This window comes from Spodoptera frugiperda, chromosome 2, assembly GCF_023101765.2.
Source record: "Spodoptera frugiperda isolate SF20-4 chromosome 2, AGI-APGP_CSIRO_Sfru_2.0, whole genome shotgun sequence".
NCBI lineage: Eukaryota > Metazoa > Arthropoda > Insecta > Lepidoptera > Noctuidae > Spodoptera > Spodoptera frugiperda.
This window is the reverse complement of record NC_064213.1, coordinates 12,261,308-12,287,188: the sequence shown is the minus strand read 5'-3', so window position 1 is coordinate 12,287,188 and position 25,881 is coordinate 12,261,308. Positions and strand designations below refer to the sequence as shown.

The 25,881-nt window shown below is 35.8% G+C and overlaps 1 protein-coding gene across 1 annotated transcript; it reads right to left on the bottom strand.

Moving 5' to 3' along the window:
• Positions 1-393: 393 nt before the first annotated feature.
• Positions 394-25,748, bottom strand: LOC118269107 (palmitoyltransferase ZDHHC8). The gene is given in 10 exon segments (XM_050704814.1): positions 394-3,749; positions 3,751-4,137; positions 8,710-8,868; positions 9,158-9,378; positions 11,667-11,853; positions 12,908-13,102; positions 14,051-14,223; positions 14,923-15,080; positions 17,985-18,103; positions 25,551-25,748. Coding segments are annotated over 10 exon segments (1,911 nt in total). The 5' UTR covers positions 25,643-25,748; the 3' UTR covers positions 394-3,529.
• Between the last annotated feature and the right edge of the window lie 133 nt (positions 25,749-25,881).

The window sequence follows — 25,881 nt, the reverse complement described above, 5'->3', positions numbered from 1 at the left end:
TTGTCCAGTTTTGTTTAGTTTCTTATCGACCACCGAAAACTTTTCTGGCTGGCATACCAAGAAATTAGGAGTGGTGAATGTAGGTAGGTCCTTTTTAGGCGTTTGTTGTAGCCTAATAAGTTTATTCAATATCGACCTTATTTATCAGTTCCTTGTATTTAGAAATTCTCAATAATTGTAGCAAGGCTGTATATGTACTCCGTTGAAACCAATTCCAAACTACAGTAAACATATTAATTGGCGTGCATCTGGATTTCTGCATGTATGCGTAGTGATGGACGTGGAAGCATTTTAAGACAAAGTGTTATATTTTACTTAGATTGTTTAGTGACACAATTTAGAACAAAGCAAAGTTGCCAGTAAGAAAAATTGAAGAAGAAAATAAAACATAAGTTGATTAATTGAGTTTAATATCAATAAAATAAGAAAATTATTTACACAAATTTTATCAAAATACAAAAATAAAACACTGTCACATACATAATTAGGTAATAACGTTTGAGGAGGTACTATTATAATTACACATTAGTCTTAGGTATGTTGCAGCGCAGCTGTATTTCAAACCTATTACATCCTCAAATTACACATTTTCGGATTTAGGGAAAAGTCGAGAAAAAAAAACAAACATTTTGTACATTTGTACACTCACATCGTATGATATTTGGGTCTAAAAGCATTATAAAAAATCAATACTTAGTTTCATTTGTTACACACTAGTTCCAAATCGATTGCTTAATTTACAAGAAACCGCAACACGAATCAATTTATTTGTTACTCTATACCATATTTACTTTCCAATATATTACATTTTACTCTGTGTACCATAAAAATAACTTTCGAGACAAACACTTTGTTATAAAATAGCCGTCCATTTTATGGGGCTATTGTACATAAAAAACCAACAAATCTACAATGCCTTTTCGTATAAAATCCAGCGCAACGTTACGTTAAGTTGTCCTACAAAAATGAATCGTGTTGTGGTCACATTAACGTTAAATATTACTTAAAAACAATAAGCTTTTACTCCAAAATACCATACAAGTTTATTTCAAATAATTACGTCTAACTATAATAGTCTTTCTAACATATTTATGGACATTAACATGGACTTTAGTCAGGTTTCAATCAACAACAACTTCTATAATGTGTGCATTGTCATCTCAACAGTGTTCCATAAAGCACTAATTGTGAAAATTTAAGTACGCACAGTCAAACAAATGTGCCAAAATAAACTACATTAAAATAAATATGAGAAACGGAATGTGCATTGGTGAGAGGCAGGCGAATGGATGAAGAGTACTGAAACACTTGTATTGTATTGTAGGCCGTTCAACAAAACCTTTGCTACGTATAAAGGAGAATACGCTGCTGATATGTTTGTATGTAGATTAAAAAAATATTGTATTTACTGGCACCGAACCTAAACCGTTGTTATTACATACGCAGTTGTAACATTCATAACAAATACTAGTACACAAGTTCTATACAAAATTGTCCTTAGTTATTCCTTTTACATTTCTCGTGAATATTTACATACTTAACCCTTAATAAATAGAAGACTGTTTATTGTAATTTATATATATCTATACAATCTTGTTAAAACGTATCACTGCCGAACGTTTTGGTAAAATGCGTTCGTCGACTAAACATTTTGTATCAAAAACTAGTGATACGTTCCATTTATAATATATACCTTGATATTAATTTATAATATTAAATATATACTTTATTTATTTATGTACATAAGGTAATCTCAACTGACTCACTTCTATTTCAATGTGTTCAGTACATCTTTTGTAATTTAGAATAATATATTCTTTTTATTACATTATAGACAATATAAGTACAGTTTCTCCAGGTCAAAATAGGAATTCGGAAAGTTGAGATCCGTTTTACATTGCAAACAACCCCGCGAAATGCAAACATTACTTTCGCTCATTGAAAAATACTTTATTTTATAATAATTAGACCTAAGACTACAGGTAAATCTAATGTAGATTAAGATACAACAAAAACAACATGATCAACTAAATAATTTAAATAAATCGTATAAAATTATTTAGCACATAACCATATTATAACGAATGCTGAAGACGACTAAAACCGATTTTTACCGAAAAACCGTATTTAGTAACATATCAGTCACCAATCTCTATTTAGTCTCCCTCTATCTACAAAAGTCAGATCAGAGGGAGATTGGACTACTCAATCACTACAGAATGAATTATTTACGCACCATTAACAAAATCTAATTAAATTTGCCTGTAGTTTAGATTTAATTATCGAAAAAATGGAAAATAACTATAAATAGTGGGCTTTTACGATTCACTCATTAGGTAGATCTGCGGTGTAATAAATCACAATCTTTATAAACTCAAGCAACTGAATGTTTAGGGACTTTACATGGAACTAAAATTGTATTTAATCTTTATTAATTCCATTATAGACCCTTTTGGTGGTATTACGGATTTATAAACTCGATTGAAATTGAATTAAGTTGAAAAATCAATCGTATGCCAGAAGTAATAAAGTTCAAATCGAGTTTTACAATCCGCTATGTCAAATTTTAAGTCAATTTTGTCATATTTTTCAAAGCTGCCATGATCCCGCGATTATTACGTCTAAGTCATAGTTGCTTGAGATTCCTACGCATACATTATTTTATATTAATCATAAGTTTAAATTACGGTGCAATCACAACGATATTCACACTTGCGCACACGCAGATATGATATTGACGTGATTTATTTAATAATTACACGCGCAGTTCACACATAAGAATGTATCACCATCTCCCTTCCTCAGGCACTAAGCCGCATCACCCCATTAAACATCCCACCGTACTACTTAAACTTTTGTCACTTATCGTAAAATAGGAAAGTATTGTTATCACTAGATTACAAGAATGAATAAAACACGAATCAAGTGGAAATAGCGCAAGTGATACAATGATTTAGCGATTGTTTAACAATAGTGTCTTATCACAACAAAATTCAGGAAAGTTCCGTAACGTCCAAGATCAGAATGAAATAACAAGACGCGTGCTCTAAGCTACCGGTGACTACACAATATTTGGCACATTATTATGTCACACGTCGTGCATTTTTTACTCAGGAAACAAGTCGTCATTACTGTCGTTACACCACTTAGTTTGCTACGGCAACTGCGTCCAAATGTACCAAGCTAATACTTTATATAAATAGTCAAGTAAAAAACGCACGCTGCGACATTTTGTAAACCTCGCTGCGCCCGCCCGTTTCAACTAAAAAAATTGAGGCAGATTAACGAATCAGTCAATTCCGTAACCTCCGACTACCTGACACATCGATTTAAACCTAAAGGAAAAACATACAACAGCTCCTTGAAAAACAATTTTTATAAATATATTTTTTACACAATAATTGAGTCACTCGGGTGCTGATACATTTACTCTTTTAACCTCTATATAATTATTATGTCATCTCGGAATCACAACACTGGGGACTATGTACACTCTCTCAACAAATTCACAATTAAATATACGTCAACATTACAGATACTCACAAATATACATAGATATAAAAGTGCGATCACACGTCACGAGAGTGCCGAGAGTCAGTCGCTGCCCGCGGCCCGGGCGGGTCGGTCGGCTCACACGGAGATCTCGTAGTTGCAGTCGTACACCGACGCGCGGTCCGGCGGCTCCGGCGGCGGCGCGCGCGACTCCAGCGCGTCCTGCACCTCCAGCGCGCGCACGAACGACAGCGGCCGCGTCGGGGGACCCCGCCCGCCCCGCCCCGCCGCCGCGCCAGCGGGGACGCCGCCGCCACGCCGCCCGGGCCCGCCACGCCGGGCGGGAACACGGCCACGCCGCCGCGCGGCACGCCGTGCGCGAGGTGCGCGGCGTGCGGGGGGTGCGGGGCGTGCGCGGGGTGCGCGTGCGCGGCGGGGTGCGGCGGGCGCTCGGCCCAGAGGTAGTTCCCGCGCTGCGGGGACGCGGCCAGCTCGCGGATGTCGTCGGCCGTGGGCCGGTGCGGCGCGGCCGGCTCGGGCCGCAGCAGCTCGCCCTCGGACAGGAAGCGGCGCTGCGGCGAGGCGCGCCCGCCGACGCCGATGAAGTCGGGGCGGCGCGGCTGCGTCGGCGTGCCCGGGTTGGACCTGTCAGGCGCGGCGCTCACGTCAGGGGTTTAATCGCGCGAGCTCGTCCGAGCCCTCGCTATCGTTATCGTACGGCCTACGGACAGAAGGAGAAGGGAGCTGCGGGGCGAAGCGTTTGCACGTGCGATCGCGCGACCGAAGCCGCCGCCCTCGGACTGTGCACGTTCAGAACGTCGATACGCACGCACCCGGCGGTGGTCGACCGTGTCGTCGACTACAACCAAAAAGTGTACAACCCACCGGGAGACGTGCGTTTTCTAACGTATCGGTCGGATTTTCAATTGAAATATGAATACATCAACATGACAAGACCGTACCGCAATCCCGACTACGTTCCAAATGTCACAATTATAAATAAAACTAAGCTACGTATAACCATGAGCATGTAACACGTGATTGGGATCAAAGTATAGTCATCGTTAGAACAGAGAGATGACCGGGTTCTGAACGCGTAGAACTTTGGGTCCGTAGGCGGCGACTCCGCCTGCTACGGTTGCGGGGAGCATGCCAACGCCACATGCCACAACTATGTTACACTATCATATCATACACACTACTGCACTACATGTCTACTACTGCATGCTTATCCTGGTGAAACTACCGATGTCACTAAGTAACAAATGTTTATAGCAGAAGTTTAACATTTCAAATAGATATCTGAATAAAGTTGACTTAATAAAAATGATTACATTAGTTGAATAAAAAATATATGTTCATACATATTACATAAAAATAATCGAATAGTGCTTCAAAGAGAATGCAGTGCTAATTTCATCAGGATAATACAACAGACGGGCAAGCGACGACACGACATATACAATGGCTTTGTACATTGTGAGAACATAGATATACTTGTATCTTTAAAGTGTACTCAAAATCAGGCTTACATTTCTGAAAACGAAGAATTCATAAACGTTTCCGTAAAAATTGGGGAAAAAATAGCGTAAAATTAATTGGAAAAAAGGTAAAATACTAGCTTATGACGTAAGAGCGGCGTAAAAATATTTGAAAAAAGTTTAAAGTGTACGTTGACTAGCAGTAGTTCGTTTACCATAGAGTATGACGTGTCTATGATCATAAGTCGACCATGGACAGTCGTTGGTAGCTGTTATCAGCCATTGTATAGTGTGTTGTGCTACGCCTGCGCCCCGTGTCACAACAGCTTGCAAATAAAAAAATATCTATATATATTACATGTTCTATATTTGTGAATTCTGTCTACACTTGAAGTCCTAAGGTCTTTAAGGTCCTTAAATAAGACAGTATTTTTATGACAGACAAAATTCACACAATAACATCATTACACCATTTTTTAAAGTAATCCAGAGCTTTGGTAAATTGCAAAGGTTATTTGGTCCCCTTCCCCAGATACATAAAAATAGTAGAATTACAAATATGCTACCTAATTAGGTACTGATTCTACCCCATTTCTCGCAAAAAAAAGTAGAACTAAAGAAAAGTTAACGTTAAAAACATGCAAATCCTTTAAATTACGGTGTAACTGGTTATTGAATTAAAATAAAAAATCTATTTTAGAAAATATATACAAATAAAAACATGCCAAAAAAATATTTTCTGTGCTTAGAATCAATATTATGCAAGGCATAACTAACATACTTTTAAACTTTGTATAATCTATAGACAATCTGTGCATTTTTACAATTCAAGATTAACATAGTAAATAAATAATTCAATTCAAACATTTGAGAACAACGCCATCTTGCGGCCAAACCAAACCCCTATCAATTATATAAAAAAATAAATTAATAGCAAAAACAAAACCAAAGTGCAGAGCCAGTCAAAATTATATACAAAAGTATTATAAAGAAAATCGGTGGATATTTTCAAAATAGTTTTAATTTAAATATTATACAAAACTTACTGTTACATATCTGGAATTTTAAAAACGATTAACAATACTGTATACCTTTTCTTTACTAACGGCCAATTTGAAAAGCCTATAGATAGATCCACGAGTGTAGACGAATTGAGTCTCAAAGAAGTTATATTTTTGGTTTAGATCATTTTAATATTGGTTTTTTTAATAGTATTTTGGCATCTCCATTATCACCCGAGGCTAGATCTCTGTTTCATTTGACCATTTATTTTTTAAGTTTAAGGGCAAGCTAAACATGGTTTAGCTGCTGTCTATGTATATATTTTGTAGCATATAATGGGGCTGTCATGTTCCGATTAGGAAAAAAGCCCTAATAAAAATTTAGATTAAAAAAAAAAAAAATATAGATAGATCCGCTTACTAAAGAATGTCGACAGAATTAGTATAGACCTTAGCGACCGAATTAAATGATCGATCTTAATTGGCCCATTAGGGCTGATGCTTGATCCGGAGCTGCGGACTACCTAGCGGGTTTACCAGGGCTCCGACTCGGAAAGCAGGATTAGGAACGGGGTGGTTTTTAGTCAGTAAGAGTCTGACACTCCCTCTCGCCTTACTGACTAAAAACCAACCCGTTCCTACTTCTGCCCTTCGAGCCGGAGACCCGGTAAACCCACTATAGTCCGCAGCTAGATCGATCTCTGTTCTAGACAGAAACTCCATACAGTTAATGTTTCTATTGTGTCTCATATACCATATAGACAAGAGGTTATTCCATAGATTTGCATTGATATTATTAATTACGGGCGCAAATCAAAATTTCATCTCTAGTAAACAAATCTATCTATATATAGGTTATACATATAAGATTGGCCATAAGAAGAATATCAAAAAGTCTATAATTTTTACCAAAGAGGCTACAACACATGTAGGCTATTTTAATCATATCCACAGATTAAAAAAAGAAATGTCAAACACACAAACACACACAAGAGCAAACGACATTACGAATTACCGTTGACACGTCGGCTCTATGCGTTAGGTCCACCTGCCGCGGTAAGCGGTAAATCACAAAGTTTTATATTTCGTGTCGTATCAGCTGTGAGACCACAAATATTTTTATTTTACAATAAAACTACATTTTATTGAAAGTTGATGTTTTCGATCTATGGACTGGTTAAAGAAAAATGGGCGTTACATAATGTATCATCTCCCTCACCTCTGTTTACCCCTTTGAAGATTGAAAGACGTGAGACATTTTGTAGTTCTAATAAAGCATTGAAATACAATCTTTAACTGAAATTAAAATGGCATTATCTCAATAAAGTTCTCGTGTATTTCAGCAACCTTTTAGGGTATTTCTCTAGACCCCTATAATGTATAAGCTCTTCCTTGAAAAAATTAGTTGTCGGGCGTTGTAGTGCTTTTCAAACAACATTTTTCATTTTTAATGGACTAAAATTAATTAATTTTAGTAGTACAACATACTTATGTCTGTCATCATGCAGTGCTAAATAGATATCAAGTAAAATGTAGCACTGTACTTGTTTAAAAATATCTATAGGAACTGGGATAGTTGAATAGGGTATATAATTTCATATTCGTTCATATTCGTGGTCTCACTGCATATAATTCGTCCATTTGTACTCATTATATACAATTTTTACAGTCCCAGTTAACACGTAATACAAGGACAAATAAATATCCAATTATATTTTGTTACATTTTGAGGCTAGTCTGAGATTCAACCTGTAATTATGGAATCTGTAATTAAGAATTATTCTGTAATTGAGATTTATTCTGTAATTGTGTATTCTACTTTTATTGTGATTAAATAAAAGGTGCATTTGTGTAGAATGAGTGAATAATTGTATATTGAAACTACATTTTTAAGTATTTTTTTTATCTCAGACTATCCACATTTAAATATTATATTAGTAAGCGACCCTCACATCTTACGAAGCTAAATATACACCAATGACAATAAATATCGACATAAATTAGTGTTCCCGAACTCATTAACCTCTAGTACGTGAATGCAAAACATTTTACATGCAAATAAACACTGAATAAAATAAAAACGTATAAGCACAATACAGACTACACACAGTAGTATAACTTTGTTCAAGTCTTTAGAGAAGAGCTAAGATTTATCATTTATTAAGAATTTATTTTAGTTCAAAGTTATACTTCTGTCGTTGATCTGTACCGTGGTTTAAGCGATGCATTCCCGGTTTTAGGTAGAAGGGGATCAAACCATTTCTGTTAATGATAGGAACAGGCCATGATACAATGGGAAATAATATAAATACCTATTTAATTATGGGAACATTTTCTCCTCTCAAAATCAGCCAATTAATCCTTTATCGAAATTTTGATCTAGTAACATTTCAAGTAATGTAATATAGTGAAGTTTAATACATTTTAGACTTTATTAGGGTAGTCCGTAGATTCCTTTTGTAAACAACTATTATGAGACATACTCAATTTAAACAATATTTACGGTTTACTTACTCAACTAATCGAGGGCGCTCGATAAATTTCGAACCACACCGGGGCCCATAATCACTTAACAGGCATCATCGAAAAGTTACGTTAGTAAACCATAAATATTATACCGATTGCCTCAATTAAAATCATGCGGAAACTGAAAGTGTAATTTAGAAAACCAGCACCAATATGTTCGTGGGTATCTTTCAGTCTCCGTGGCTTGTGTTTGAGATTGAGGTTGTTACCTTCTGACAGGACTGCTGACTGCTAGCGGCGTGGGGACGCCGAGCGCCTTGATCCTCTGCTGCATGGTGGGCGACGGCCGGGCTCCTCCGTTAGAGCCCGCGTCGTATCTCACCGGCTCCATCACCACCCGGTAGCCTGATGTCGTTGTGCCACCGTGGCTGGAATTATTACAAAACACGTTAGCATAGCATTGAAGAAGTAATGTATATCGCCCTTCCCATTGACTTTAGTCCTTTACTCTATAACTAGGGGCTTATAAACAATGACATAATCTAAGTGGTGCAAATATTTACACTTGTATTTGTTAAGAACCCTATGAGATTAGAACCATTCTAAGATTGTATCTCACACTGGGGATGTAAAGGTGAAAAATGATTACCGCACTGCATACCTAACTGAAAGTGGATAAATCTTTCATAAGTTCATAAAATATTTAATCAGATTTACCTGGTATTTCTGGAGAGCGGGCTGAGTCGTGGATAATGGTGCGGCCGTGGCGGCAAGTGATGATGTGCGTCGGGGGGGAAGAGGTTGGCTGCGGAACCCCTCCGTTGTAGGGGGGGCGGCGTGGGCTCGCAGTCCGCGGACTGGGAGGCGCCGGGCCCGTCCAGCTCGGCCTCCGTCTCCTCGCGGCCAGGAGACAGCTGCGAGGGCGCCGCCCACACCAACTTTACACTCTAGCTCTTACTCACTCACCGTGGGAGGGGGTATGGGGGACCACCCGGCACCCCTCTCATAAAGGGGGTGACGCCCAAAAATAATAATCCATTCATATTGAATCTATCCAATTTCCGTAATTACAATTGGCTTTTAGTATAATTATTTAATTGGGATATAATCAACGCAATCAATTTCCTTATCAGAGCCATTTATATACAAATTGGATAATTATGATGGGTTATTAAAGTTGGGCGTTATTTTATTACGTAATTGTTTTTTTTTCTACTAAATAATGTTATGAATATTATCTTCATTTAGATTCAATACAGATAAGATCTAGAATTTGTACTAGTTTGTAGCTATAGCTGTTATTTTCTCCTTTAATATATTTATTATTTATTTTTCTCTTATGAATGTTAGTAAACATTTAATAAAAAGAAAGAAAGTAGGAATAGAGACTGAACATCAAACATTCATTCCACAGAATTAATTATTATATTATTTAATTTTATATTTAGTTCAGTTTAAAGAAGCAAGTGCGTGAAACATTGACTGTTATGATATTAGAATTAGAATATTATAAGTAAAGACACATAAAGCTACAAGATATACATATACTGGATAAAATACATAAATATTTTAGTATTTAAATTAGACATAGTGCTACAAATATTACATGAGAATTTGTGTAAATATTAGGATGAAGTCGGAATTATTTTAATGGAAAAATAATTTTGGATCACATACAAGTTAAAACATACTATATTCTTATATTTTCAAGGTTATAAATGTCTAAATGCTCATAAAATATCTTCAACGTAAGTCAAAATACTCAAAATGAAAGGGAAAACTGCGTATCGTCTTACTGCCGTACTCAGAGACATTTAAAAATTACTTAAACTATTCCTTAGTAACGATTTTCTTCCGAAAACAATTGCTAAGGACTGGGTTAAGTAATCATTAAATGACTGAGTGTGGCAGTTATTATTCCGACTTCAACCAAAATAAATATTTACTTTCACAGTGCACAAAAGTTAAAAGAAAAATATTATAATTATCATTTAAAACTTAATTAAACTCAGTGCAAAAGAAAACAAATTGTGCATTATGAAAATCAGATCTAAATCACATGAACCCATCCAAACCCATCTCGTTTTTCCAACCTTACAATAATACTAATAAGGTTGAAAATCGATTACAGGAATTTAGACAGGTTGATGTGCTGTTGTCCAAAAGACAGTTACGTTAAAGTAAAAGTAACTTGTTCCACCATTCGTAGTACCATCACCAAGAGAAAACTCATAGGCCCATATTATGGAACGATGCTCAAGCGAGATTCTGCTCAAGCATAGTTAGAAAGGGATGCACATATCTGGTGAATGTATTTGCATCCCTTTCTAACCGTACTTGAGAAGTTATCTTGACTTGAGTATAGTTCATAATACGGGCCACAGTAACCACTATCGAGTATAAGTCGAGAGCCAGACATATCATGTCTTCAATTCACGTAAAGTTGAAAAACTTTAACCAAAATAGTGCAAGTGCTATTATCGACCTTATGTCTGTGAATTGAAGGTATGTAATTCGCTCTACAAGCATGATAACTAGATGATGCTACTGCTTTACTTGGATGAAACAAGCTTTTCTTGTTTTTCTAGTGATTTTGTACAGAATGTTAAATGAAAATGAAATATTAGGTATATATTATATGTTTAACTGAAAATGTATCTTAAATGTGTTTAGTTAGGGTTTAAAATTGTTTGTAGTGTAAATCTAAATATAAATGAGATGCAATGATATATAATATTACATAATTAAATAAATGATCACAACACAAAGGAAAAATCATGCCACCCAGATTGAAAACAGACATTTTGAAGTTTGTATAAATGCCTACCCTATTTATTGGGTTTTATTTAATTTTCATACTCATTGATTTATAAACTTGGGTCCGTAGAATGCGCCTAAGTTAAATTAATGTAGGTAATAATAATTGCAATTTAGATAACTGTAATTATCGTATGTTTTAGGAAACCTTTTGATTGTTAACATGTACCCTATGGTTCATCCAGATCTAACGATATGTGGAGACACCATTGAAGAGTTTATACAAATCCCCACCTTATAACAATGAACACAATGGTAATTTTTACATGTATTGGAAAACTTTTAATACATCCCCTACCACCACAACTTGACCCCTTTCAGAGCTGTCTATACACGGGAACTTGAACCTTATTAACAACAATTTATAGCTTATTAGCTTAGCAATGGGAGCAAAGCGTCTGGCTCTCACCTTGTTATAATGCGCGTGCGGTCCAGCGGGGCGGTGCGCCGTGCCGTTGTCCGCCGTGTACGTCTTTACCTGATGCTGCGTGTCGGTAGCTATCGTCGATATAGCTGAGGCAGAGTGCCCGCCTCCCGGCATCGCTTCTCTTCGCTTCTTACCACCTTTGTATATGTATTTCGATGGTCGGACTAGACTGTAAATAATATATTAAATATGTCATCAAATGGAAATTTTCTATTGAATAAAGGACTTTAATGGAGGAAGAGTTACAGTTCCTACGTTTAGCGGCGACTATGGAAAATGAGTTAAAAAACAAGTAATTGTCTTTCTATTTTAATTGCTTTTATTGGTTGAATTTGAAAGTTTTTTCTGACGGCAAAATCCCTTGCCATGCGGCGGACTGGTAACGAGCTATACAACATGGTAGGTATAAAAATCGTAGAGGACTCACTTAGTTACATTCTGAATAAACTATATTCGGGTTTCGCATAAACAAGAACTAAGGTTGTATGCTAATAATATAGCTCTACATTCTACGAAAAATGAGTTCACTGGTTTAGATGAAAACAAATACATAAAATACATGGACATATTTAAGCATAAAGCCGTAGTTTGTCGAGAAATAGATCTAAGTAAGACACAATGCATTTTCTATTGTGTCAATAGTTTAATGGTTTTAAATGATTCCTAATCTATCAAAATATGAGTTCCCTACCTAAACGGAGCAACAAAGCAGGATTTGCATCTTGAATGATTTCGAGCCTGGTTTAGTGCTAGTGGATAGTAGGCTCGCATTAATTCGTTCGTTAGTATTTGAATCTTTTGGTATTTTGAATCTGCAAATATGTCGTATGTTTCAGTAGAGCTGAATAAAACCTTTTACGTAGATGTAAGTGATGGAAAATATTGATTTGAAGCTAAATGAGACTATAATGCCATAATAATAAAGTAGCTTTTCTAAAAAGATGATGTTTGGTACGTATGGGTCGTGACGCTGGCTCCGAGGCAACCAAATTGACACAGAACTATTCAGCTCCATAACTTAATGTTATAGTAATAATAACTTTTTATTGTGATAAAAATAAAACTAATGAATATACAATAAAAGTTACTTTAGGAAAGTTGTTTGTAATCATGAATACAATCACGTGTTTAAATATCGTTCACTAATTACCAGTCACCCTATATATCACTGATATTGAATATCCCCGAACCCTGATATAAGATTATAAAATATACCAACTTACCTAGGATACTGAGGTCCAAACTGCGTATAGCAGCAGTTGTACCAGCATCCTTTGGAGAAGGGGTTGTACCCCCCGGTGAACTTGCCCGTCACCTGCTCGTTGGTCGTGCGCCCCCGGGACACTAGCACCATATGGAACCCCGTCAAACCAAATATTGGTATCGCTAATAGTGCTATAATGCCCATTATTACCATTCTGTTGTTAATTGTTAAGGATTTCTGTTCTAAAAATTGACATGATTGAACTAACAATATTATTAGAACTTATGACGGGATATTTACCATGTTTATTCACTTCGATGAGTTTCTGATATTATGTGAACCAACAATGTAACCAAAAATTGTATTGTGAATCTGATTGGAAAAGAGTAACCTATGGAGTTTCTCGCTCGTTCAATCTACAGTTTAGAACAAGCAGAGGTTTGACCAACTGACTTTTAACTTTTAGTTTGACTTTCGAATGTCCCTTTGTATCTTGGTCTAATTGAAATAAATTAGGTATTTTGACTTTGGTGGCTTTGATTTATGATTCTGTCACCATATTTATTGTACACATGGGCTTCATATCGGACTATACTAAACCAGCTTATCATGGTCTTGCTTTGTATGATCTTTCCGGACATTCAATGGTTAGTTTATGCTGGTTCTAATGTGTGATAGCGTTTATTTTTTCTCCACCAAAATGAAAAATTGTACAAATTAAATAACAATTAGTATATTGATGTTTTGATTCTCAACTACTCTGATACAGTTAGTATCACAATAACAGGTACGATTTTGTTCCACATTTACCTGCTTCTATTTATATTTGTTATAATATTGCTACACATTACATACGATAACCTAAATAAATCTAACTATTTTAAATTTATTTATATTATCGAATATTTTCACTAATATTGAATAATAAATTTTATTGCCAATGTCATTAAGCCAAAATTTATATTCACATTTCAATGCAACGGCTAATCTAGAAACAATCTTTAACACTGAGACAATAAGATTCATTATCCAATATCACAAATACCCTAACATTGAACAGATATTTCAGCAAGGAACAACCAGAAACAACCTTTAACACACAGACAATAAGATTCACAATCAACAAAACCATCTTAAAACTAGTATAATTTGAAAAGGATACGACACAATAGGCTCGACTTGCGTCAACGTTTTGTTATTGTTCATGATGTAGTATAAACTAAGTCCGAATATACTCAGCATATGTATAGAGAGTGATATTAGGAAGAAAAAAAAGAATCTGTAGTTACGCCGTCCGATGCAGTTGTTCACCCACGGACAGTGGTGGTCAAATGTCTGGGGACAAACGAATAACTCATTACAAATCAAGTAAAATGTACGGCGTGAATATGGATCCCGGTGTAAACTGAAACTAGTAGAGCATTTTTCGAATAATTTCACATGAGGAAGACGTAAGAATTATACAGGCACATCATATCCCGATTTATTAATAGATATTCAACCTTGACTGCCAATATTTGTAGACTGGTAGTGTACTTGACTGAAACTTGGAAAAGTGACTACCGTCCAGGGCTATCGAGTTTGATTCGGTCGCGTGTCGGGCAAAGCATTATTGGCGGTTTTCGATCAATTCGGAAAAGGAAAAATATTACTGATGGTGTTCAGGTTTTGAAAATTTCTCAGTACAATCACGGAGTCTAGAATTATGCAAATGTGTGGGCAAAAGGTTTACTATTACATGAGCCTCACAACTTGTATAGAGTGGGTGTTACATATACATACCCCCTAGGGCAGAGCTTCCCAAACTATAGGTCGCAATCCATTGGTAGGTCGCAGCCGAATTTCTAGTGGGCTTTGCCTGTAGAAAGATACATTAAAGAAACATTCTGTATTAATTTTTTTATATAAACGGTAGCGGTTTATTTCTCTGAAATAGGTCCTAAAGTTGGGAACTTGATTTAGATAGGTTGTAGTCCAGATAACTTTGGGAATCACTGCCCTGGGGGATAAACTAATAATATTATGCGTACTCACTTCTATGCAATGATTGCAGACGGAACAGTGCGAGCAGCGCGGCGGCCGGTAGAACTTGCAGGTGACGCACCATTTCATCCGCACCGTGATACCGTTGATCTCCACGCTGCGGTACAGGGGCGCTCGGAAGTCGTCCTCCCGATCCTCGTCAGGTGGAGCTGCGCACAAAAGAGTAATACCATTAATATGTGTTAAAAAATATCTAGAAATAGTTTTTCCAAACTGCTAATCTAAAAACAATCTTTAACACCGAGACAATAAGATTCATTATCCAATACCACTAATACCTACCCTAACATTGAAAAGATATTTTAGCAAAGGGGCAACTTGCAATGGAGCTGCACACAAAAGAGTAATGTCATTAATATGTGTTAAAATCTATCCAGAAATTGTTTTTCCACCTCAATCGGAGTGATCCCAGGTCTCACAGAAAACCGACATGCAACAACGCTTGCTTTGTGTGAGTGAGGTCACTGGAGGCTCAATAACCCCCCCCCCCCGTACCAATCCTCCATTCCCCAACAACCCTTAAATTTCTAACCTCTAAAAGGCTGACAACGCACTTGTAAAGCATCTGGTGTTTAGGGTGTCCATGGTCAGCGGTGATTGCTTACCGTCAGGTGATCTGTCGGTGCGTTTACCGGCTTTTACCATAAAAAAATCGGTTCCTATTCACCCAAAACATAGTCAAATCGTTTAAATCAAACGTCTTATTACATTACAATTAGGACGAAGATCAGGCGACAATATATTAAAAACTTAAATAAATCACTAAGGATATTAAAATGCCATCAATAAGTGATTACTGAGTCATGAGTGTAAATCATGTTTTTATTATGAAGATATTTTATTTTAAATATGTAGCAACATTTACTTTATTCTGTTAAATTACTGGTACACAATAAGATGAATCGATGTTTTCAATAGCAGTGCCATAGTGTTATTGTTCGATTACTATTGAATAACAATAAGAATTAGACTGATTAATCTTTGACTTTAAAATCCAACATAGTTAGTTTAGTTTTAGGTGCCTGGTGTAGGGATTACCCTACCAACTAAGGTTTTTTTGAGGAGGGCTAATTATCCAGTGACTTCTCCCGCCTTGGGCGAGGCGAGAGGGAGTGTCAGACTCTTACTGACTAAAAACCACCTCGTTCTTACTCCTGCTTTTCAAGCTAGGCAGTCCGCAAATCCAGGTCGATCAATTGGTCATTACAGAAAGAACCTAATAGGTACAATGAACACTTTAATTTAGCCAACCCGGGATTCAAAGTTGGGTCTGTATAATAAAAAAACGTATTCACGACAACTCGGACGAAATAATTTACGAATAACGTTAAAGTTAAACGTTTATGTAGTCTAAGATCTAGATGAACTAGATTTGCCCACCACGCCAGTGGGATGTAATAGGCGTAATTTTGTCATTTTCTTCAATGTTATATCGATCAATGTAACCAGTAGATAAACGCTAATACCGAACAACTACACATTTTAATCAACGAAAAAATAACAATATCAACAAAATACGTCCGCCACATTCTCAGAAACTACTGAACAAATCATGATGTTATCGCTTATTGGCAATTTAATGACCGTAGCGAAAATCCCTAAAACGACTGTAACCGTGTGTTTTCACAAGGGCATTCACATTGTAGATAAGATAGTGTTTCAGTACGAACAAATCGGCACAGACAAACACACGAGTCTATAAAAAAACCTCATTAGGCCTGGTAAGAAACGCCTCGGTTCGCGTTTCGCTTGTGTGAGGTAAACAATTTCCTAGTTAGTCTAATATTTGTTTGCGGCTTAGTAGCTGTAATTTATTTGGACGGCAATTTTCGTTAGGGAAACAGGCAGCTAGATATCTACACAATAAAATTATTAGTTCGTATAATAGATAGATAAGTGTAATGAAACTTTAATCTCTAAAGGTACGAACTGTATCCTTAGTACGAGTTTGCTTTACATTTAACGACATCGCGTTCGGCGCTCTAATTGGCCGGCTAGAATAAACCAACCAATCAGAGCGCCGAACGCAACCATGTTTCGATTAATTTAAATTAAAAACAAAGTCATACTAAGGTTACAGAGGTATAATTTGTAGTTCATACGACAATATTTTATTAATCTACTGCACGGTTGGCATGGCAACCGGCTGCCAAGTACCGTGTAGCGGGTTCGATTTCCGCACGGAGCAACTCTTTGTGTGTTCTACAAATTGTTGTTTTGGGTCTGGGTGTTATGTGTATGTGAACTTGTATGTTTGTAAACGCATCCACGACACAGCAGGAAATCCTAGCGTGGGGCAAAGTTGAAAAAAACATTTTTAGACAACATTATAACTTGAACCGGCTATAATCTATTAAAGAAAGAAAAGCATTTGTCCTTGTAGGTTCAATAATAATTTACTTTTTGTCTGGTTTTGATGTCAATGTAATAAATCAAGTTTATCATCATACAACAATTATACCAATCACTAGCATATCCCATTACTATAAAAATAAAGTTGAAATCACAAAAGAGGGTTGGTCACCGTTATCGAATTACTCATTGCACTGAAATCGAATTATCTGATAAACTCGATTCACGGTACCTACACTAATGAATTACATAAATGAAGATAGCGTAGAAATATACTTAAAAATAATACAATAAGGTATTGTGACACCATTAGTGAGAAATTGAACAATGAACTCACGTGTGGTGGGTAAATAAAGGTAATGGGTAGTTTTCCGTTGCCATGGTTACCAGGGGGAGTAAACATGTATGTTTACACGGCTGTATAGCTTAGTACGTAGGGAGAAAATTAGGTCATAATACCAAGGACATATGGTATAAGTTCTAATGTTTCCTTGTGAATAACTTATTACAAAGATGCTTTTTGGGTCGTCTGTCAGATTACGGCACTTAAAAACTTCTAAATAGATATTTATGCTGTTATTACGAATGGATAGAAAGATTTCTAATGAAGATTTATGTCACATTTCGTAATGGTGCGAGTATCGGGCCTGAAAAGTTAGTTATCGTAATTAATTTTACAAGTAGATAAAGCGAATACATACCTTTTGGTATAACTCCCGGGTCCATGAAAGTGGCCAGGGTAAAATTGGCCAAAACAAAAAACGTTATGAAGCCTTGGCACGCGGGAACCCATGGGTGCTTGTGAAGGTAGTATTGACACCTGGAATAGACAAAATAAAGACTGTTATTATTACAATATAATTTAAAATCTTTTTTTTTTCAAAGTCAATGCATTTATATCCATTAAAAAATCCTAAATTAGGCACTGTTGAAACGTCAAATTGAATTGTCCGTTAGTCTGTCTGTTAGATGCTAGGTGTTCGTTTAAACTGGATATAAAGATACATAATGCTAGATTGATTGTAGAGTTGACATTTTTATTGTAGTTTTAAGGCCTTAGCTTTTCTCCAGTGTCCGAAAATACGAGCTATATGTAATTTGGACACACCAGATGGCGCTTCTAGCGAATAAGAGCCTATTAGACCAATACTAACACTAAAAGCGTGATAGTGTTCGCCCAGACTGAACTATCGATCTTTTTACAACTAACTTTGTAATGATGGCTCGCCAGATTAACTCCACGTAACACTTAAGCCCTAAAGATTAAGGACGATTTTGGGCACAGCCATTAATTTCACGCACTCTGTAAGGTTGAACCAATATGAAGATCCAGACTAACAGCCGTCTCCGGAGCTGCGGACTACCTAGCGGGTTTGCCGGGGCTCCGGCTCGAAAAGCAGGAGAAGGAACGGGGTGGTTTTTAGTCAGTAAGAGTCTGACACTCCCTCTCGCCTCGCCCAAGGCGGAAGAAGTAATTGGATGATTTACCCCATCAAAAAAAAAAAAAAAAACAGCCGTACTCAGAATCTAAATAACTTAACCCAGTCCCCAGCAATAGTTTTCGATACAAAATCGTTACTAAGGAATAGTTTAAGTAATCATTAAATTACTCTGAGTGTGGCAGTTAGATCTATTCTTAAAGCAGAAAGCTATTATGTAATTAATTAGGTACCTATTACATCCAGAGTAAATCTGACATTTACGAGTTATAGGTCACGGTATCTATAAATAGATCAACATATATTGTAGATTATAATTTAATTTATAATGTCAAGTTATAAGGTTAACACATTCAGTGCCACCAACACGCCCAGAGAGTCCACGTAAATTTAATTCCAGAACCATAGAGTCGCACCCTCTATGCAATTCTTAGGTTAGGGTATCTTTAGTCTTCAGTATTATTTTAAGCAGAAAATACACCATGCATTTTGGAAAGAAAGAGCAAAAACATTGAACTCGCTGGGCGAGTCGACGGCACTGGAATAAAATTTACATGGACTCTCCGGGCGAGTCGGTGGCACTGAATGTGTTAAGTTACAAGCTATGGGTATATACAAGATTTGAAATAGATTTATGTAGTAATTAGGTTGGAAGTACCTACATAGTTGCTTTGTTTACATGGTTTTAAAGCGTTTGACGCCCAAATTGATGGCAAGGCTTTTGGGTCTTAACCCGTAGTATGCCGGGAGCACAGATCTACGCAAGACACAATGAGTTATTGTGTCTCATATACCAACACACAAGAGGTTTAAAAAAGTTTATTAAGATCCGAAAGACATATTCCTTGCCACAAGGATTATGGCCATTATATGCCAAAAAGGATCACACAGTAGAAAACTACGCCTTTAAGAAATCACACGATAGCATTAAAAAATCTTTGCACCTGCATTATTAGAACATTAACCTACACACACATGGTTGTACCTGGAAAAACTATCTAAAATATAGTGTTATACAAATATTTGTTTGATGAATCAGCATCTGAACAACGCAGTGTATCCAATCGCAATCGGTAACTAAATGGATTAGATATGGGATAAGAAAATAAGCCGAATGGTAACGCAAGAGTTAAAACCGACTTAGAGACCAACATTTCACAGAGACCAAGCAGCAGCGCTCTCTGATAAACCGGAGCCTTTTAGAGTTCTTTTCCCCAAAGATATTTCTTTCTATGTACGTATGCTACGAAGATCTAATAGCTAAGCTGTAAAACTATGTGACCGTTTGCACCGATACTAACATACACATCGGCCACATCTTCGCTTCACCGTCCTGGCTGTAAGGGGGTCGGTGGCCGAACGCAGATTTATCACCGTTAAAAAAATATTAAGCTATGTAAAGAAGATGCGCAGCTCGAGTTTGCGACATATCGATGATAGCACGCAATTTTCGACGTTCCGTTTCCACCAGTGGTAAGCTACGTGTACCAATGAATATGATTGGTGAAAGCCAAACGCATCAACAACAACGTAGTATAGCACATCTGTTGGAAAAGCACCCCTAAACTGCGATCTTCAACCCGTTTGCTAATTCCTCTTATGTAGAGTAGTTAGTTCAGTAATCTGACGCAAACAGCGAGACAAGACGTAATAAATATCAAGTAATAATACCTCCTTAAAGTTATCTAACAATCTCAAGATACTTTTCACATACGACTGCTTATTTAAGAGATTAGCGTGTCCAAACAAATAAACTCTTGAGCTATAACATATTAAGTAAAGATAAAAGTATGTAAGCAACATAATCGTCTGTAGTACGCGCGTGGCATATTGTATCGGGTTATAAGATTTCCCTCTTCAGACGGATAAAGAAAGTTGAGATACTGATGAAGTGATGTGATGATAGATAGATTCTGATCTGATTTTTAACCGGTTTTTAGCTTGACCTGTTTCTTAGTTTGGGTCGAATTTAGTCATTGGCATTTAACTCCCTTCCTGACGTCCGATCGATCTGATATTTGGTACACACTCTTACTGCCACACTCAGAGTCATTTAATGATTACTTAAAGTAATCCTTAGTATCGATTTTGTATCGAAAACGATTGCTAAGGACTGGGTTAAGTTACCATTAAATGACTCTGAGTACGGCGGTTAATCCTGACTACTATACAATATGCGCTCATTAAAACCGTTTAACAAAAAATATTGCGTAATTATTACTCGTCTCTCGTCAATATCAACAGATTTTGGAAATACATTAAGTACTCTATTTTTCTCAACTGTATACACTATTTCTCTTCCATTAATAATGTTCTACTTATGTAATAAACGCTGTGTGTGTTTATACTGAAATTAATCAAAGTCACTTCAATAGTTTCGGAGTTAAAGCGAATAAATTATTTACACTTTTTAGTTAACGGGATATTAGACTTTCGTTTGTCGGTTTGTGGATACGTAAATATTTTTTTAAAATCTAGGAAAACTTACGGGACTTTTTTATTGCGGGGTGCATATCATCCAATGACTTCTCCCGTCTTGGGTGAGGGAGTGTCAGATTCTTACTAACTAAAAACCATCCTGTTCCTATTCTTGCTCTTCGAGCCGGAGCCCCGGTAACGGGCTAGGCAATCCGCAGCTCCGGGTCGGATCTTACTGGACTTTCAATTTAATCCGGTCAAAATTTTATCGTTTTAATCTGGATGTATCTAGGTTTTTAACTGAAATCATAGGATTTCAGTTAAGAACCTAGATAGAATCAGTATCTAAATTTCTATTGTTATCAAAATATTTTAGATAGAAGCTATTGATCGACCAAGCCAAGCCAGTCGTTCCGAAACAAATCTACATAATTGTTTAGACAAAATGTTTCACACAGTTTTCAAATACCAAATTCAAAACAGATTCCCATGAGGAAAGGAATCGTAATAACATTCAGTTGATTGTCAATGAACATTATAGTTGTACACTTATTATTCATACATTTAGCGACAACATATCAATTTTCAACTAATTAATAGCAGGATATATTATGTTAAAATTGCATATTCATTACGCAATCTATTGATGGAATAAGAACCTTGTTGCCATAACTTTAAGACTGTTTTAAGAGTAATTTTAATACGTAGTTATTACGTTTTTTATGTACTTAATGTATAAATTATTTCTACTTGACTTGGCTTCTGAACATAGGTGTGTCTAAATTACCATAATATTACTTGTACTTAAACTACTTTACAAGACTTAAACAATAACTAGGTCTTTTGAATAACTATGGCGCGTTTTTGTCTTGTTAAGGAAAATGTAATCAGAGGGGCTTTTTATTTCGTGTTTAGAGGAACGGAGCTATTGTCTGAAACTAAGATTTAGTATTTTTGCGAGAGTATTTATTAATATTATTAATCATTTAATAGGATCTTTTTTGTGAGAGGGGAATTACATTTAATGTCTTCTCCTGCTTTGGCTGAGACGAGAGGAAGTGTCAGACTCTTACTGACTAAAAACCACCCCGTTCCTACTCCTGCTCTTCGAGCCGGAGCCTCGGTAACCCGCTAGTTAGTCCGACTCGGCCTGTATCCGGCCTCGCTTGGTGGTAAGCAATGATTTGATGTGGGAATTAATTGCTATAATAATGTTTTGCCTATATGGAAGTCGAAGGCGGATATTTCTGCTAAGCAGACGCCTTTCATCAAATCTAAAGAGAGAGTCGAGTATCTTTTAATGCTCTCTAAGTAATAACGTAAAGGTACAAGGCCGCTATAACGATTTACCATTATGACTTAGTTATTACATTATTTATAGTTGACTATAAAATGGAATTAGATAGTAACTGAAAGGAAATATTAATGAAACTATTGATTAGTAACAAAATATGAGTACCTATTAGATTTTAAATACAATACATACAAAAATGAGAATATTGGAGGAGGTCTTTGCAGCCTGGCAAACTGGCATGCAGAAATGGAGGAAGAATGCAATGATAGTTTAAGATACATTTTGTTGTGTCCGAATAAAAAGGCTATAAATAAAAAATAATTTATACTAATTTATACTAATATATACTAATATTATAAAGCTGAAGAGTTTGTTTGTTTGCTTGAACGCGCTAATCTCCGGAACTACTGGCCTGATTTAAATAATTATTTTTGTGTTGAATAGTGCATTTATCGAGGAAGGCTATAAAACATCACGCTATGACCTATAGCAGCTAAGCATAGCGGGTGAAACCGCGCGGAAGTAGCTAGTAATAAATAAGATACAAAAGTAAAGTAGGTAAGTAGAAAACAAACAATGATTTTGTGCATTAATTTTCAAGAGGAATGAGTGAAAGAAACCAACCTGAATTAGGAATCAAATTCACAAATTTCTAAATACATCCCAGGCCATTGGACACAAAGACGATTAAATTAGAGATAGCAAAGCAACCACTATAACTCCATACATAGAAATATTAAGTTAAGTGGAACTACAAGCTGTGTGAAAGTTATTAGACCATGTCTGAAATCTCACCATTTGTACTGAGTATCTGTATGTTAACTATTAATGCTTCGGCCTACTCATTTGATACTTCAATAAATAAATAACATATTTTGAAACATATAACATTAACGTCACACCTATTATATTTCGAAAGGGAAGACAGTTTTACATTCTGAATAAAGCACCAATTTTTTTTATATTAGCTATTTGCAATACAGTGTGTTGTATAAAAATTGGGTCAATTACAACTTAAAAGATCTGCATAGTCTTTTAAGGTTCTAATTGGACTGGGGCCCATTTGACAACAAAGTATTAAATACAGTTATAGGGAAGTGTTTGCTATCGGAAGTAGAATGAAAATCTACAAATGCAATGAAGTGCAAAATATAGGTTAAAACATTAGAATTCTACACACATTGCAGCATTTGTAGTGGCTAAGATAATGTATTTAAAGAAGTAATTATCAGTTAAGTTGGTTATTTATTATGTCACGATTTATTTAGTAGGTCAAAATAAAGGTAGATTTTTAGTTTCAAAATACCAAATCTGAATAATGCGATGAAATATGCAAATGTCGTTGGGATCTAGCTCATTTTAACAGTTAAATAACTTTAGCGGTTTGAGCCCTATTACATACTAGCATTTAGTGCCAAAAACAATGTACAAAATTAAATCTAGTACTTCTACCATCCTCCGAGTAAAACAGGTTAATATTACAACAGTCTTTGAGTAATTAATGAAGCATCAAACAGTTACTATCACTGGTTAATGAATTCACTGTGTTGCACGGTATTTAGTGTAAACTTAACCCAGTTTTTTACAGTTACGTAAAGAAATCAAGTCACGGACAGTGCAAATTAATAAATTACAGGTATTACCAGTTTTATGCATAGGTCAGTCATATGACATAAAGTTCAATGACGTAATTGTGAATTAAATGTTTTGTTTTGTGCTTTTTTAACAACATGGGAGTCATTAAATAAAATGAAATTACTGTAATTTGCTGTCTAAAAGCGTAATTTGTAGGAAAAGTACTGAAATATGTACAAAAGTATAAGGTTTATGAAATCTACATGATATACAATTGAGTGTAATGAACTATTTCATATTATTTAATAGTTACAATTGACTGGAAAGCTGTCTAATAAGACACTTTCTAATAAGAAAAAATAGAATGTAGCTAGTACTGGAATTAATGAATGAACAATACAGTAAAGTAACAAATAATTATTACACAGCTATAAGAGACATGGCAAGAGCAAAAATCATCCACAAAAGCAAATTTAATCCTTGTTTCCGAAAGAATAAACTTCAAAATGGTATTGAAAGAGTATGATACACATTGATATTAATTAACATTGGCTATAATTAGCTCACACTATTAGGTATCTGGTTTTTAACTGTGCCAACCACACCACAGATATGTTTAGTTCACTTTGCTTTAAATTGTGTCAGTTCACATGCCAGATGGAAATGTTTACAAATAAATCTAATTGATAAGCTCTTTTTCATTCAATTTTAAATAACTAGAAGTTGATTCTTATTGGAAAATTAATTGGCTTTTGAATTGTTTTTCAAACTTTTTGTTCAGTGATTCTATTGAACTGGAAACGGCTGTAGAATTATAATAGAGGAAAATTCAATATCTTATTATATAGAAAAAAAAAAACATCTGTAAGGTCACAGAATATTACTAAAGAAACAGAATAAAAGTTACTTTTAAGTTTAAATTCTGAATTAACCAAAACTCTAACAAGTAATAAACTAAACACTGAGCACTAGAGAGTTGACATTAATTTATTAATGTAATCATCATCTAATATTTACAGAGAGATAACACCTGCACAACTTGTTAGAACATGTCTCATATAGATGTGTTATAATTTAAATATCTATGTAAACAACACACAAACATTTAGAGGATAACTTGTAACAAATAAATAGGCTGTAACACAGTACTGTAAGGTTGACTGACTCATTCCCAACACACCATGAGACATCTTTTGTTTATACAGATTTGGAAACCACACAGGAAGTACCTGTCCATTGACACGACTACACACCGATGCCTACTCACTTCAAGAAACACACTAATTAATACATTAATACACTGTTCATGTAAATATGACATACAATTACTTGGAACATGGCTCCTACACCAACTCCAAGGATCTCATCAAAATGCTCTTACCGTCAGCGCCACAGGCATATCAAAGGTATAATCCACACACAGTCACACAGGGCAAGTCCACAGCCCCAAGATATTAATAGAAACAATTCAACAATCTCATGTGAAAGTTGTCAAACCGAAAATGAGAATTTACAGACGATCGACGACATTGTATACTTACGGGAAATAAAAAAACAGGGATGTTGTGCCCAACAATAGAGTCCACGCGAACGTCGCTGGGATGTATCTCGTTTTGAGGTCGCATTTGGGCATATTGTGTCAATTTTATTTCCCTAAAAGAAAATTAACTCAGTTTTATTCACTACAGATCAACATGGCCGCACCTATTAATCTGACAGAAACCAGAAACAGTGTGGCAGCAGTGAATTTCAGGGACGTAATTAAAAGATAAACAAATAACCGGTACTAAATATAAAACCGGTTTCTCTTGTGGATCTTACTAATATCAAAAATTTGAAATACGAAAGTTTGTAAATTTCAGACTTTGCATG